The sequence below is a fragment of the Epinephelus moara genome, chromosome 24, assembly GCF_006386435.1.
Source record: "Epinephelus moara isolate mb chromosome 24, YSFRI_EMoa_1.0, whole genome shotgun sequence".
Taxonomy (NCBI): Eukaryota; Metazoa; Chordata; class Actinopteri; order Perciformes; family Serranidae; genus Epinephelus; species Epinephelus moara.
Genome location: NC_065529.1, coordinates 51,131,943 through 51,146,651, shown reverse-complemented (window position 1 = coordinate 51,146,651; position 14,709 = coordinate 51,131,943). Strand labels below are relative to the sequence as shown.

General features: G+C 43.1%; 1 protein-coding gene across 2 annotated transcripts; it reads right to left on the bottom strand.

Moving 5' to 3' along the window:
• Positions 1 to 748: 748 nt before the first annotated feature.
• On the bottom strand, positions 749 to 14,300 carry nicn1 (nicolin 1). Of its 2 annotated transcripts, none has more exons than XM_050037731.1 (7): positions 14,170 to 14,300; positions 10,940 to 11,086; positions 10,161 to 10,340; positions 7,517 to 7,630; positions 5,750 to 5,818; positions 5,151 to 5,255; positions 749 to 3,588 (listed from the first exon to the last, which is right to left on the bottom strand). In XM_050037731.1, the coding sequence occupies exons 2-7, from the start codon at positions 11,084 to 11,086 to the stop codon at positions 3,547 to 3,549; spliced, it is 657 nt and encodes a 218-aa protein (XP_049893688.1). In that variant the 5' UTR covers positions 14,170 to 14,300; the 3' UTR covers positions 749 to 3,546. The 2 variants fall into 2 exon arrangements, with proteins under 2 accessions (XP_049893688.1, XP_049893687.1); XM_050037730.1 differs by having other exon boundaries at positions 10,940 to 11,089; positions 14,170 to 14,292.
• Positions 14,301 to 14,709: the final 409 nt, after the last annotated feature.

Below are 14,709 nucleotides of genomic sequence, written 5' to 3'. Positions count from 1 at the left end.
CAAAGACTGCAGTATTAGTGTTTACTGGTGTGTGGCAACATGAGCTGCAAATAACACCACAGAGGAAGAACAATACTGCTTCCTTTTCCTGTCATTCAAACACAGACAGACAGACAGACAGACAGACAGACACACACACACACACACACACACACACACACACAATAATCTGAGCTTCTCTGTTCTTTGTTTTGGTTGTGATAGACAGTTCGGCTGCGTGTGCATGTTGGTGCATGTGAGTCCCAGTGTGTTAATCACACAGGCTGGGTAAGCGCCGCTGCCATACTTCCATGTGTCCTTTATGTTGGCCAGTAGATGGCACTAGAGGGCGGAGTCAAAAGTTTCAACAAAAAATAATAATAATGTGTCTTTCAAGAGCTGTTGTAGACGGCGGTGGTCGGTGAGGCCATTAAATAAAGCGCAACACATGGAGAGAAGATTCTATTCACTATATTAACAATTCGTTTCGTTCTGCCATTATTTAAATGTATTCTTCGTCTCCTACGGTCGTATCTTGCTTGAACTGCCTCCATGATCTCCTGTGGTTCTGCTCCGTTTTGTCCGTATCTGTAAGCTTTCAGAAAACGTGCACAAATATGAGTGAAATGAACTCAGAGTACAAACAGACGCCTTCGTCTGTCTCTGTATCAAACATTGAGCATGAACTAGCCCTCAGCTGTCGGCCGCCAGCACAGCCACCTCCATGTTGAGAGCCGTGTGCAGACAATCCCAGGTCAGACTCTGGATGTAGTATACAGTTCCTTTAATTATCACAGACACATGGTTTATATGAACCATCACCATAAACTCAACCGGAACCAACCCAAATGTTAAAATAAAAACGTACCTTCACAGCCTCTCGACGACAGACGGACCAAAATGTCCTCACATTCCAAAACTGTCCTCTCAGGGTCTTTAACCTGAGGTGGTCCTCACAAAGACAGAAGTCAGCAGCACTGATACACACACCTGGTAAATAATCCAGTGCTAACACCTGCAGTGTGTCTCAGATCTCACACTTCTGTACAAACACTGAATATTCTGAGTGCACGAGTGTGTTCACACTGCGTAGTACGAGAAAATGTAGCGCACTACTGGCGCACCCAAAACGGTCTAAAAGTTGAGAGTGGAATGACGGACACCTCTCACCCTCGAGGGTTGCCATCTATCTGACGTCACAAACTTCTTAACTTGTGACATGGCGGCTGGAGACAACAAGGAGTCGTTCTACATGTTTTTTGCACTAAGTACCAAAACTGTTGTTGAATGGAAGCTGTCAGTGATGTTTGTTGGGTCTGTGATGATTTGGCACCGCAAACAATAATTCGAGTGCTAACGTTAGCATTCGCTAGCTAGCTAACTTGCTCCTAGCTACGGCGGCACATCTCAATCAGCATTGACGTTGTGGCGTAAGTTTGGTTTATGTGTGGGTGGAGATCAAGTGTTAATGCGATCATGCTCCACCCTGTTTGCAATTCAAAAAGAAGACAAAGAAGAAGAAGAGGCGGTTAAACAAGAGAGCTGTTGTCACTTCCAGTCAGTGCAGAGCGTGATTACAGACAACACTACCCTGTTGCAATTAGTGCACAACGCAGGAGGTACGTAGTGTACATAGTGTACTACACTGAAGTGTACTAATGGAAGTATGAGATTTGAGACACACTCAGTGTTCAGAGTGGACGGCATTAAATATAAACACTCTGCAGAATTCTGTCCCTTGTTACCGATATTTTTATACATTTGGAGTCTCGTCAGAACCACAGATGATTGTATTCAGAATGTTTTCACGATGAATGGGACTCATTAACATTCGTCATCATCGACCTAAACACCAGTCAAACAATACCAGGATGAAGTACTCCAGTGGTTTCAGGAGGTTACAGAAGAATACTTAATATTGATGCCTGACAATGAGTCTAGTCAAAGTCATACAGTGACACTATGTGCAGGATTAAAGCTTTTTCTAAGTATACTTTTTAGCCCAAAAACACAAGTGCAGTTAATATTCGTCTCAATGACATACTTTTATCTGAAAATAATTTAAACACCTTACATGCCGTAGTTTCGGTGCATATATATATAAGTAGTTTTATGACCAAAATTTAAAAAAAAAAAAAACATGTCACAATAAGATCTCGATCACAGCAAGATGCGTTACTAGAAACGTGTTACCAGCAAAACCATTGTTTGAACCACATGTTGCATTTTTTGAGCACTTTTTGGCGCACATAAGAGATAATATTAATATTCCGACTTCTCAGCCCAAGGTGAGGAGTCGCAACGCTCATCATTGTCACATTTGACCCAGGCAGCCAATTAAATCGAGCAAGAGGCTTTACTGCTGTTTTGATGCTGGTAGATGAAGTAGGTAGGAACTATAAAGACAGCAGTATCTAATTACGATAAAGGGCACTCTGTTGTTAAAAAACGAATCGGTGAACACATGCAGAGTTGCATGAGCAGCCAGGTGAACCTCTCTGGTGTTTTTTAACTGTTTTAATGTCTTCCAGACAGGTTTCAACCACACCGCAGCTCTGAGACGGCTCTCGTTATAGTCTTCAGTGACTTCCACTTAAACACAGACAGTGGTAGAATTTCAGTCATAGCATTACTGGATCTCAGTGCCGTGTTTGACACGGTCGACCACAACGTATTACTAAACTGACTGGAAAACTGGGTGGGACTTTTATGCCCACTACTAAACAGGTTCTATTCCTGCTTAAAGGACAGGAACTACTTTGTGTCTGTAGGTAATCTCACATCGGAGCAGACAAAACTGACATGTGGAGTTCCCCAAGGCTCCATACTGGGGCCTCTTCAGTTTAACATCTACATGCTTCCATTGGCTCAGATTATGAAAAAATAACAAACTATGTTCCTATAATTATGCAAACGACACACAAATTTAGATAACTATATCACCAGGGGACTATGGTACAATACAAACTCTGACTGAGGGCTGTAAACAATGAACGACTGGATGGACATAACTTTCTCCAAATGAACAAAGAAAAAACTGAAGACATTGTTTTTAGAGCCGAAGAGGAACAATCAAAAGTCACCGCTCAATGTTGAAAACCGCAAAACAAGCCAGAAATCTTGGTGTAGTCATGGACTCTGAATTTCTACAGCCACATTGAGACAGTTACAAAGTCAGAGGAAATAAATATGTCATGTTGTGATAATGTCATGTGGGCTACTGTAGAGAGACAGCAAGCAACACAACATGTAGGAGAGATTACAGGAGATACATTTGTGTTTCTGTTCATCACATCTGATCACCTGGTTGCACTCGCTGCCCCGCTCTACAGCGGCACCACTCTGTTTTACCTGACACACAGCCAAGATGTTTTTGAAGCAGCCGTGTCTCTTGTGATGCGTCTTGGTGTGATCGAGGTTTAAATCATGACAGTTCTCTTATTAGTTAAAGTGACATCATGCCTCGTCACTCCAGCAACACATACATTCAACTTTTTCTTTTGTTCGTTTCCTCTGTTGCTCTCAGTGGCTCCAGAGAGGGCTCCATGTCAGAACACGACGACCATGTTATGTCAGGGAGAGCAGGTTGATGTCGTAGCATCCGTCCACCTGAAGCAACACAGAACAGAGACACATGATTTATTTCCTTTCATGTCTTCATAACAGCTGTGAACACTCACACAGCTGATCTCACTTATTCTGACTGATCAGATCTCTTTGTAGACACATATAGGTCACACCTGACTGACATCTCACTGATGCTGTCATGGTAGATGTGTTGCGCATGTGTTGCAAATCACAACTCAGAACTCTTTTAAACACATGGAATGAGTTGATTTATCGCACATCAAGTGCCTATCACACACAGAACGTGTTGCACTGCAGCTCGTCAACAGAAGACCTCACAAAGTTATTACTACTTTACTAAAGATCTGTATTTTCTCCACCTCTGCATTAGCTTAAAATCATGTGTGGACACTGGGCCTGCCCCCGACTGAGACTGTTCCTCATTGACCAGCAGTCCTCATCAGGGTCTATCAGTGGACCAACAGTCCTCATCAGGGTCCATCAGTGGACCAACAGTCCTCATCAGGNTGAAGATGAGTTTACATATCACCTTGGGTTCGTCCTTCACCTTCTCAAAATGATCCCACACTTTGGATTTCCTGCCCGACGTGTTATTAACTAGCCTGTGGAATAACCGCAGGTACCAGCCCTGGAAATGAACCTGACTCCTGTCTGACTGCTGAGCATGGACACTTCCTGTGGCTGTCCTTTCAAAGTAAATTCCCACACGGTCCAGTCATATAGGTTTTCATTTTTTTTGACATGGTGCAGCTCCTGATAGAGCTTCTCATTTGTTTGTTGTTTCTTTTTTTTCTGTAACTAAGTGACCAATGAAATCTTGCCAACTAATGACCTTTCTGGTCGACCTACATTTGCTCGACTGTTAGGGGGCAGCTCTAGTGGACGCCCACTAATCAAACTTGATTTCTCACCTGAAGAGCTGATCTCCAGAGCTATGACTCGCCAGGAAATGTCTTTTTGGCAAAATCCTTGTTTGTGGAACATATTTATTTGTTACTCATTTCCCATCCTTTTTAATAGTATGATTTTTATTTTTTTTCTCAGACTATTCAAAGCAGCCTTTGTCTTCCATCAGGTCATGTAGAAATACAAAAAAAATGTATCCACTGTCCATTCTGGTTCTCAGGGAAATGTGTCAGAAGGATTTAACGTTTGTTCAGAACTCTCCGCTGATTGCCTTCATGGAGGATAAGGTAAAAGAAGCTGAGAGGTTTACAGACAGGGTGGCCTAAAGCACTCGGTGACTAAACTGTAAATAACAGATAGGTGAGGGACTTCCCTGAACAGGTACAGACTGTAGTAATATTATAAATATACTTCTGGAATGGACTGTGCCGCCCCTGCTGCCTTCCCTTGGGTCTGACCTTACGTCCTCCTCCCGCCTCTGTGGGATGTTGGCCAAGTGCTCATTTCACAAACTGCCACCCCACAAAGACCCAGATAGATCGCCTCTACTTCACATTCTAACTATGTTTTTACTACTTATTTATTTATTGGCTGGAACACTGAGCTGCCTGTGTCCTCTGAAACGTATGTTCAGTATCAGGCTGTTAGTGGTGGTGATCAGCGTGTTTCAGACTCACATCAAACCGTCCGATGGAGGCTGTGGTCTGGTTGGTCTGCATCACCTCAGTCAGAGCCCACATCTGCTGGATACTGGATGATACAGTCTGGGGGTCTGGGAGGCCCTATGAGACACACAGGAACACAGATGTAGAGCAGAGGAAGCCACGGTGCACTGCAGCCCATTCACTCACTCATTCTTTCATTCACTCATTCATTTACACAAGGTTTCAGATGATCCAGTGTGAAATTGTAAATGGTAAATTTAGTCTAAAAAGTAAATACATTTTTTATTTACCAATTATTTCATTGGAAAACATTCAAATGTGCAAATTATTACTCTCCAGCTTGGAGGACAGATCTGGACATAGATTCTGGACACTCCCAGAGATACATGTCTAGTGTAGAATACATGAATCCTTTATTTATTTATTTGCCTAAAAGCCTAAAAATACCAGAATCAGAGTTAAAAAATGCAGCTCAGTATTTTGTAAACTCTCCCAGGATCTCTCCCCTTCACACTCCCAGAAGAGACACTGAACACATGACCTCAGTGTCCTTAGTGGTAGCAACCACCCTGTTCACACAGACAGTCAGACACACACAACAAAATGTATACCTCCAGGTCAGGATGATGGTCGACCAGCGTCAGGTCAGACAGCCAATCAGAAACCTCCTTCTCTGGGTCCTGGAAGGAAGAACAGCTGATGTCATTTAAACTGTATGGCTGAGTTTAACAGTGTTATCATTCAGCTTTATTAAATATGTGTTTGTTAAATCCGCTGTGTGGACTAAAAGGTCTTTACTTTGGCTCCATCTAGTGGTTCTATCCAGAATGACAGCTGTGTGTGCTGCTGCTGATCATCCCTCTGACCCTCTCACAGATATGTGGCTGCAACCATTCAACCATTTTTGTAACCGCTTATCCTCTTGAGGGTCGTGGGGGGAGTCCCAGCTGACACTGGGTGAGAGGTAGGGACACTCACATTCACACCTACGGACAATTTAGAGTCACCAATGACCTATCCCCAACTTGCATGTCTTTGGACTGTGGGAGGAAGCCAGAATGCCTGGAGAAAACCCACGCTGACACGGAGAGAACATGCACAGAAGGGCTCCCCCCTGGGACCACTACACCATCGTGCCTATGTGGCTGCAGCTAATTAATCCGTCCATTTTTTTTTCTTCATGAATTGATCAGTTGTTTGGTCGATAAAATGTCAGAACATGAGACAATGACGAGATGCAGCTCCTGATAGAGTTTCACTTTTTTTTTTTTTTTTGCAACTAAGCGACCAATGAAATCTTGGCTACTAATGTGCTCTCTGGCTGACTAACACTTGGTCGACTGTTAGGGGCAGCTCTAGTTTTACGATCATAAAATGACTGTATATTTAAATGGAGTCTGGAGGGTTGGACGTGAGTGATTTCAGGGCTGTTTCTGATTCAACAAAAAGAATCTCAGGCTTTAACACAAAGCTCTATCTCTGTCGGGATCCTTTCCATAATGTTGTCAGACACTTAGAATAACAATCTGGGCCTGTCACTGACAGAAACACTTTCAGTGGATGTACACTGACGGTGCGAAGATGCCTGGAGTGGTTTTGCCACTGCCAGCTGCAGCCCTCTCACTCAATACTGGACCAGTTTGTTTTTTTTATTGTTCCCATTTGTCACTTAGACACAGAAAACAAATAGGGTCCAGTTTAAAACTGAAGTTACCCTTTAAAGACAGGAATGTCGGCTGGGATCACCTCTGGCTCGAACAGTCTCAGTTCACCAAATCAGCTTTAAAGGCGATGACATGTTCGTGATGTGTTTACAGAAGAGTCTATTACAGGTTTGAATCCCCCCATCTTGTCTGCCTGTGGATCATTTTAGATTGAATTTGCTAATAAACTTGACCGATGAAGTCACACACTGTTTTCACTCAGGTAGAAGCAACATGTCTTTGTATCATAAGAGTTCACGTCAGCACTGAGTGTCACTGCCCTGATGTGTGTGCGCTCTGAACATTCAGCTGACAGGGTGCTCGTTTGACTAACACATTACGTGTAACAGCCAGCTGACAAACTAATGGCTCCCACTTTGTTTGGAGAGCAAACTGTGTGTTGGATGCACAGTTGGCAAAAAGAAAATTAAAGCCAGGAGCATAATTACACTACAAATCAAACAGTCTCTGGATGATTACACTGATGCTACGTACATAAAGCTGGGGAGCAGTTACCTGACTGAATAACTACTGCACTCTCGGTGGCATTCAGACCTCATCAGGTACGTTATTCGACCTTTGCCATCTCGTTGACTCTGTGAGTCATGTTGCTTTACTTTGATTGTCAAAAGTTCTGAACACAGTTTCTGTTTGTCGACAATAATAAAAACTAACCGGCTCCATGTGAGGGAATATTTTGATCTCTTCGAGGCTGAAGGTCAGCCAGGCAGAGGACGGCTGTCTCAGGATCAGTCTCACAGACACCACGTGATCCGGCGCCACCTGCATCTGCACACACAGGAACAGAGACCAACATGAGGAAGGCCAGACAAAAAGTGTTTGATGGAATGAAATGAAAAAGACATGTAGGAAAACAACAAACAAAAACAGTGAACGGCGGTTTATTTTGAACGTGACGGCAGCTGCAGCGGTCAGTGCTCGCGTGTGTTGCTGCTGTTGTGAACTATTTCCAGCTTGCTGCAGTGACTTGTTGTGTGACCTCAACTCTGCGGGCATTTGTAGCAGAGTGTAAATATGCAGCGTTCCCGCTGCAAGGAATTCATCAAATATGCTCGTTTCAGAAAAAAAAGCTCTTCTGAGAACACACAACACTTGAGTGCACTGTGGCCAATTCAGTTAAACAAGAGGTAGTGTTTCTAACTAATAATTATTTTTCAGAATAAAACGCAGTAAAAAGCTGTGCAGTATATGTGTAATATTCTAACATCTAAATCACTATTATCAAGCTGCAGTTCCTTTTATTTTGAAAGTCAGTGACACCAGTGTAACCTTTGACCCCGTGGTCACATTGGTCACCGACGTGGAGGACTCCAGCCATGAGACTTTGCAGCCCGAGGATGAGGTGGCAGCCTACATGGAGTTCGGGTCCTTTGGAGGTTTGATGGTGGTGGAAGGAGCATGCTAACATGTTTCCTAACCTGGCAGTGATTGAATGTTTTCACCATCCAGTCAAAGAGACGTCCAATTCAAGAACAGAGAACCATGGAACAAGAAATATCCTTGATTTTCAGGAACTGGTCTCTCGATATGGAATTGATAAGCATTCTCTTTTCTTTTATTTGAGAGTGAGGTCTGCATGTAAGGCTTATAAGGTTCCCTGGGGAGCAGAATTAAAACATCATCCCATTCTAGGTTGGTTTCAGGATGCTCCTGGACGGATAGTATCATATTTATATGACCAATTAAACTCTCAAAAATATTCACCTTCAGCAGGAATGAGAGCATGGGATAGAGATGTAGCAGAATTAATGCAGGATCTGGACTGGGATGCTATTTGGACAAACGTAACTGGTGTGTCCAAAAATCTAAACCACCACACTTGAAATTTTGTTATAGAGCTATGTAAAACCTGCGATCAGGCATCGAATGGGACTGACAGATGATCCATATTGCACATTCTGCGCCCCTGGGACCTTGGGCTCGTTTGTTCATGTTGTATGGGAGTGCCCTGGGATTTTGGAATTCTGGGGGAAGGTTATTAGGACTTTAAATGACTTCATATGAATACAACTGCCAATGGACCCGTTTGTACATCTTCTAAATGACGATTCCAAACTATCTCTAACAGGAAAATCACGCAAAATTTGGCTGGCAGGACTGACAGCAGCCAAAAAGATCATAGTCCAACGTTGGTTAGGGTTGGGGGGATGTTTTTGTGTGTTTTGTATGTTGGGGTTTGACTTAGACATAATGACAGGTAATGGGTCACTTCTGGTACTGAGCTTTACAGGTATGGGTGGGTGCAGGTTTTCATAAATGGACCCATGCAGGACTCTGACATGCTTTACGTTTTAAAACCAGCAGCTGGTAATGTAACCAGCAGCTGGTAATGTAACCAGCTGAATTGCAGGTGACACCGTCAGCCGGCTTGAGTCAATCAGACCGGCCAGTTCACATTGTCGCAACTTTACTCTGCAACGTTCTGAAACGGTTTTGTCTCATCATGTATCATCAGTCTGAACTGGGCTGAAGATGGTCTTGATTAGACACTGCTGGTCTCTAAAAATATTTTCATGACAGTTTTTCAGTCTCCACACAGAGAAGCAGTGCACTGACAGGATCTACTGAACAGGCTAAATATGACAAACAACCATAAACAGTAAATAAACATCACTTACACTTTCAGTTACTCTTTAAACTATATGAGACCATCTGAAGTAAACAAAAATTAATTCACCATTCACCATCTGCCTCTATTTGCATAGAGAATAAACAAGAACTGAGAAATCACTCTGTTTGTATTGTCTCCATATATCAACATTACAATGCAGACTGAGGCTTTCTTGTAGGGTTGGTTGGCTCGTCTCCAACGCCAGCTGAGAGGGGAAATAAACGGCGCCGAGCTCCGACAGCCTGTGTTAGTTTAATGCCCAATGGGATCTGTTGGTTTACAGATCGGATGTGAAGTTGAGCTGCGGCTGTGTAGAGAAGTGGGCCGTCATTTCATGTTCACCAGGAAACAAGACGAAGGTTTAACTAGACAGAAATGTTCAGGGGTGGTCAGCGGCTGAACAAAACCACCACCACGAGGTCGATATGACATCATCTTCTAATGTTACATTTCGCGATCAGCACTCATCGTTCACACACTTTGGAGGAATAAACAATATCTGAGTGCTGCCAAGGGACAGCTGGTCACTAGCACATCACATTTTTACACATCCTCGTGTCCCATAAAGGTTCAGACAGTGTTGACTCGACACGGAAGTATAAATCTGGCTTAATGATGGTGAATCATATGCACACACACACACACACACACACACACACATACACACACACACCTGCTCCAGCCCACCTGTGTCCTGTGGATGGAGCAGTAGTCCTGGGAGCCGCCCTCAGTGTGGGGGTTGTCCATCAGAGGAAGGTCTCTCAGGGCGGTGCACCACTTGGCAGGGGCCTCCTGCCCCGGACTCCTCCTCAGCAACCGTACAGTCACATAGGCTGTGTAGTAGTTCTTAAAGGTGATTTCCTCGATCTGAAACACAGACAGCGACCGTGGATTATAAAATCTGTTAAATCCTAACCTGGCAGTGACTGAATGTTTTCACCATTCAAAGGGGAGACGGGTGTGATCATGGGTGGAGGGTCACAGGACTTTTATTAACAGGTGCAGCTTTGACTTAGACATAATGGCGGGTAACGAGTTGGTTACATTACTGAGCTTCATGGGTACAGGTGGGTGCAGGAGTCCTGGTGCTCCGGGGCAGGTTAGCTGTTCAGCATAAGTTACCACTGTGATTTATCCTGGTAAAAAGTGAACCTGCTTCTGGCGCTGAAAACCCAGAGGTAACCCTGAGGGTCACACAGGTCTCTGCTCATCTCTGGCTGCTATTTTAAAAACCTCCAAATCAGTGTTACACCACCTGCAGCTCATGTAGCCATGTAAAGAGGAGCATGTGTCCACAGCTGAGGTTAACTCTGGTCTGTTTGCTAAATTAAACAGTTTTTCATACGGCAGGCTGCAGGAGATGAAGGATGAAAAGTATTTTTTGATGTGACTGAATATGTGGTGTCTGACATGGAAACTGACATGTGCATCAAATCAGCAGCTATCTGTGGTAGGTGTTAGCTTACACTGACGGGCTTTCCAAAGGGGAGGGCGACGTCTACAACACAGACTCCAGAGTGAGCTGCGTCTGTTTTGGTGTCTCCAATCTGCAGGTAGACCGGAGGTTTGATGGTGCAGTTCACAGGTTTGATGTCGTCACAGCTCCCACTCATCTTCTGGAAACAAATCAGACACCAGATTTAAATTCGACACCTTATTAGGTGGTAGGAGTGAACACTGGCTGTGCTCCTGAAATCTCTTTCTGTATGGGTGAAAACTACCCACCAAGGTCTTAATGTCGATTTATCATGTTGATGTCTGAGCAAGGCATCATTACAATTCCCTGCAGATTCACCATCCTGAGCTACTTGTACATGCACCTGCATATTTGTTTGCACACTACCGTGTGTGCATACCCATGTAATGGTGTTTGCATGTTGTTGTGCTTCTTGCATTCTGATTATCAGTTTGTCCGTCAGACCACAGCAGAATCTGGTAAATCACCACCAGTGAGAGACTTAAACATCAAGTGTGATGTGACTAAAAGCCTCCACAAACACTGAGGGAGCGTTTCTAATCATATAATTTTTCTTTTTACTTTCAGTAGCTGCTGCAGCTGCCCTTAAAAACTACTTACTGTTACATGCAGTATGCACACAATCTGGATACTTTCTAACATCAGGCCCTGAACTTTGACCCTTGTTGCTTTTATATCCGTTAACTTGGAGATAAAACAGATGGCACTTACTGAGTTCACCAGAGATGGTGTTCAACCCAGAGAGCTCTGCTGGTGTCACTTTGTGATGTGTGTAGTTTAACTTTTAAGTTATAACTTCACAGATTGTAGATTATAACACGTTGTATTTGTGACAGTGTTAAAAGTTACACCTGATGTTCTGTCAGTGTTATTTTTATAGTTATTTCCTGTTGTTGTTTGTAATATTAATTATTACTTTGTTCACTTAAACAATCAATATTTCTATTATTACTATTTTGTCACTTGAATGTGCTGTCAATCATCATTGTGGCTTCTGACAGCTGTCAATCAGCTGTCAAACTGTCATCTGTTTGCAGCTCAGTCTATGTGATGTATTGTCTGCTGTGCAGAGGGTTGTGGGTCAGAATAACAGACTGAACAATCAGACTGGATGTAGTAGAACATACTGGTATTTTTGGCACACTGCATTTGACGTACTCTGTATTGGGACATACTAAATCTTCTTCTGGCAACATCTTGTGTCCAGAGGTACATACAGTATAATGTGTGTGACATCTTATTCACCTCGAAGCAAAAGATCTTTAGTAGCACAGCTGAGAGCTGGTGTCCTTCCTCTGGACACTTAAATACATTCAGGAGGAAAACAGAATGTGTGATCTGAGTGATTTGGGCAAAATGGAAAATGATTCCCATTTTCTTTTATACTGTACAATAGGGCTGCAACGATTAATCCACTAATCGATGACTAATCGACTATTAAAATAATCTATTTTAGTAGTCGACTAATTGGTTTGAGTCATTTTTCATAGTAAAGTACTATTAAAGTACCCAAAATACTCTTACTGCAGCTTCTAACGTTCAAATATTGGCAGCTTTACACACTCTCCCATGACGGTGAACTAACGTTCAAATATTGGCAGCTTTACACACTCTCCCATGACGGTGAACTAAAAGCCTTTGGCGTGAGTATGAAACAAGACATTAGATGACATGATTTTAGCTTTGGCGTGAGTATGAAACAAGACATTAGATGACATGATTTTAGGGTTTGGGCGAGACCGACCGACATTTTTCAACATTTTAGCACATTTTTTGATAAAATGATTAGTCGACTAATCAAAGGAATAATCGACAGATTAGTTGACAATGAAAATAATCATTAGTTGCAGCCCTACTGTTCAAACTCTGATGACTACAGAGAGTTAATGTTCCTTGAGATGGCTGGTGTAAACCCTGAGGTTTTCTGGTTCTGAGAACTCAGTTGTTCAACAGTAATCTGATCAGATTTCAGATTGTGAAGGAAGGCAGACAGTTTACTTAGTGCTTACTTTGATTTTTTGCACAGTAAAAGTCTTGTAAGTTATCCATGAAATCATCTTACACAATGATGAACTGATTAAACATGTAAAACACGTCGGACGCAGGTTCTGGTTTGTTTTGATTCTATGGTGTCTTGTAAGCCCACGCAGGCATGTTTACATGATGCAATAATCAAAATTCATTCATTCACATCAGTTTAGCTTTTTTATCATACCAGACACAAATAGGGTTGAAGTGGTATACTGGTTTCAAGGTAAACCATGATCGTTATCATACCGTGTACATCAAATGCAACCAGATGGAGAATCTCACCTTTATTGTAGTTGTGTTCAAAAAGGAGACTTTTTACACTTACACAAGTTTTCAATGTAATAAAACATTTGCTCAGCTAAAAATAACCCTAAAATTTGCAAGTGGCTGCTAGATTTCAAGTTCTCCTTCACGTTCCTGAGGACCTGCATCTCTGAAGATCTGTCCTTGTCAGCAAACATGCGCGGCAGAGGGTGATCTCCACAGCAGAGATCATCTGCTCCCTGGAGGTCATCTCCTGCTCCCAGTGCCTCTGCAGAGCCAGGAACATCATCAAGGACCCTCCCACCCTGGTCACTCTCTGCTCAGACGGTGCAGGAGCAATAAAGACCTACAAACACTTTCTCACAACTCTAAACTCCCATATCTCTTAACTGTCCTAATCTTCATTTCCAGTCTGAGTGTCATTACATACATACAGTGCAATAACAACATCCGCCTCTTATTATTGATTATTATTTATCTATTGATGAACCTAACATTATAATATGATCCCAGTGTAACATGTTGACGCTCCTCAGCTAGCTGACTGCTCTGTGTGTGTGTGTGTGTGTGTGTGTGTGTGTGTGTGTGTGTGTGTGTGTGTGTGTGTGTGTTAGCACCATGGACAGCGACGTTACAGCAGAGCTCATGAAGTGAAACTGAACAGAAACACTGAAGACCCATAACGTCATATATTCATGTTGTCATGCAGCACATCAGCCGTGACGACACAAACTAACACACTCCAAGTTAGCTATCAGCCGTGACGACACAAACTAACACACTCCAAGTTAGCTTAGCGTTAGCACGGAGGCTAGCGGAACAGAGGCAGGTGTTAGCATAGCAGCTAACAGATGAGTCGGCGTTATCGGTGAAAGAGGAGCGGAATAAACCCGTGACGTGACGCTGTGTGTGTTCAGCACTCACCTGTCTGTCAGAGAGGAGCTACAGTTGGTAAAAGTTGAAGGCAAAGAGAACAACAGGACTGAAACGTTTAAAGTCACATCTGTTCACATGCTAAAGACACTGTGTTACTTCCTGGTTGTAACCAAGGAGACAGAGAGAGTCTTAAAGGGCCAGCAGCACTCTGAGCTGCAGCAGTCTGATGAACTCAACCTGGACTGGATGATAATAAAACTCCTCCAGGCTGCTGAGCTTTAACCTCTGTTCTCTGTTAGATTTATAAAGTTAATGGATTAGTTGTTCTAAAGCTAACTGAGCATCTCTAGTGTTCACCAGAGCTGTGTAACGTGTGCACATATTCAACACTTTGAGCACAACAATGGAAATGGGAACAGGTCAGCCATTTTGGAAAAACACCAGCTCAGATCACACAGAGAGAGTTTGAGCAGCTAGAGGCAGCTTTTTGTAGTTGTTGTTAATGAGAATGAAGCTTTTTGCGCGCTGTTTTTGCGCCGCTACGCACCTTGTGTTTCTGCGCTCTAGATGCCTGGTGTTTTTACCGGA

Coding starts and splice junctions, on each gene's coding strand:
- nicn1 (XM_050037731.1), bottom strand. CDS start 11,086: ATGAGTGGGAGCTGTGACGACATCAAACCTGTGAACTGCACCATCAAA. Junction 10,341..10,939: donor CCTTTGGAAAGCCCGTCAGT/GTAAGCTAACAC, acceptor TCTGTGTTTCAG/ATCGAGGAAATCACCTTTAA. Junction 5,256..5,749: donor ACCATCATCCTGACCTGGAG/GTATACATTTTG, acceptor TGTGTCTCATAG/GGCCTCCCAGACCCCCAGAC.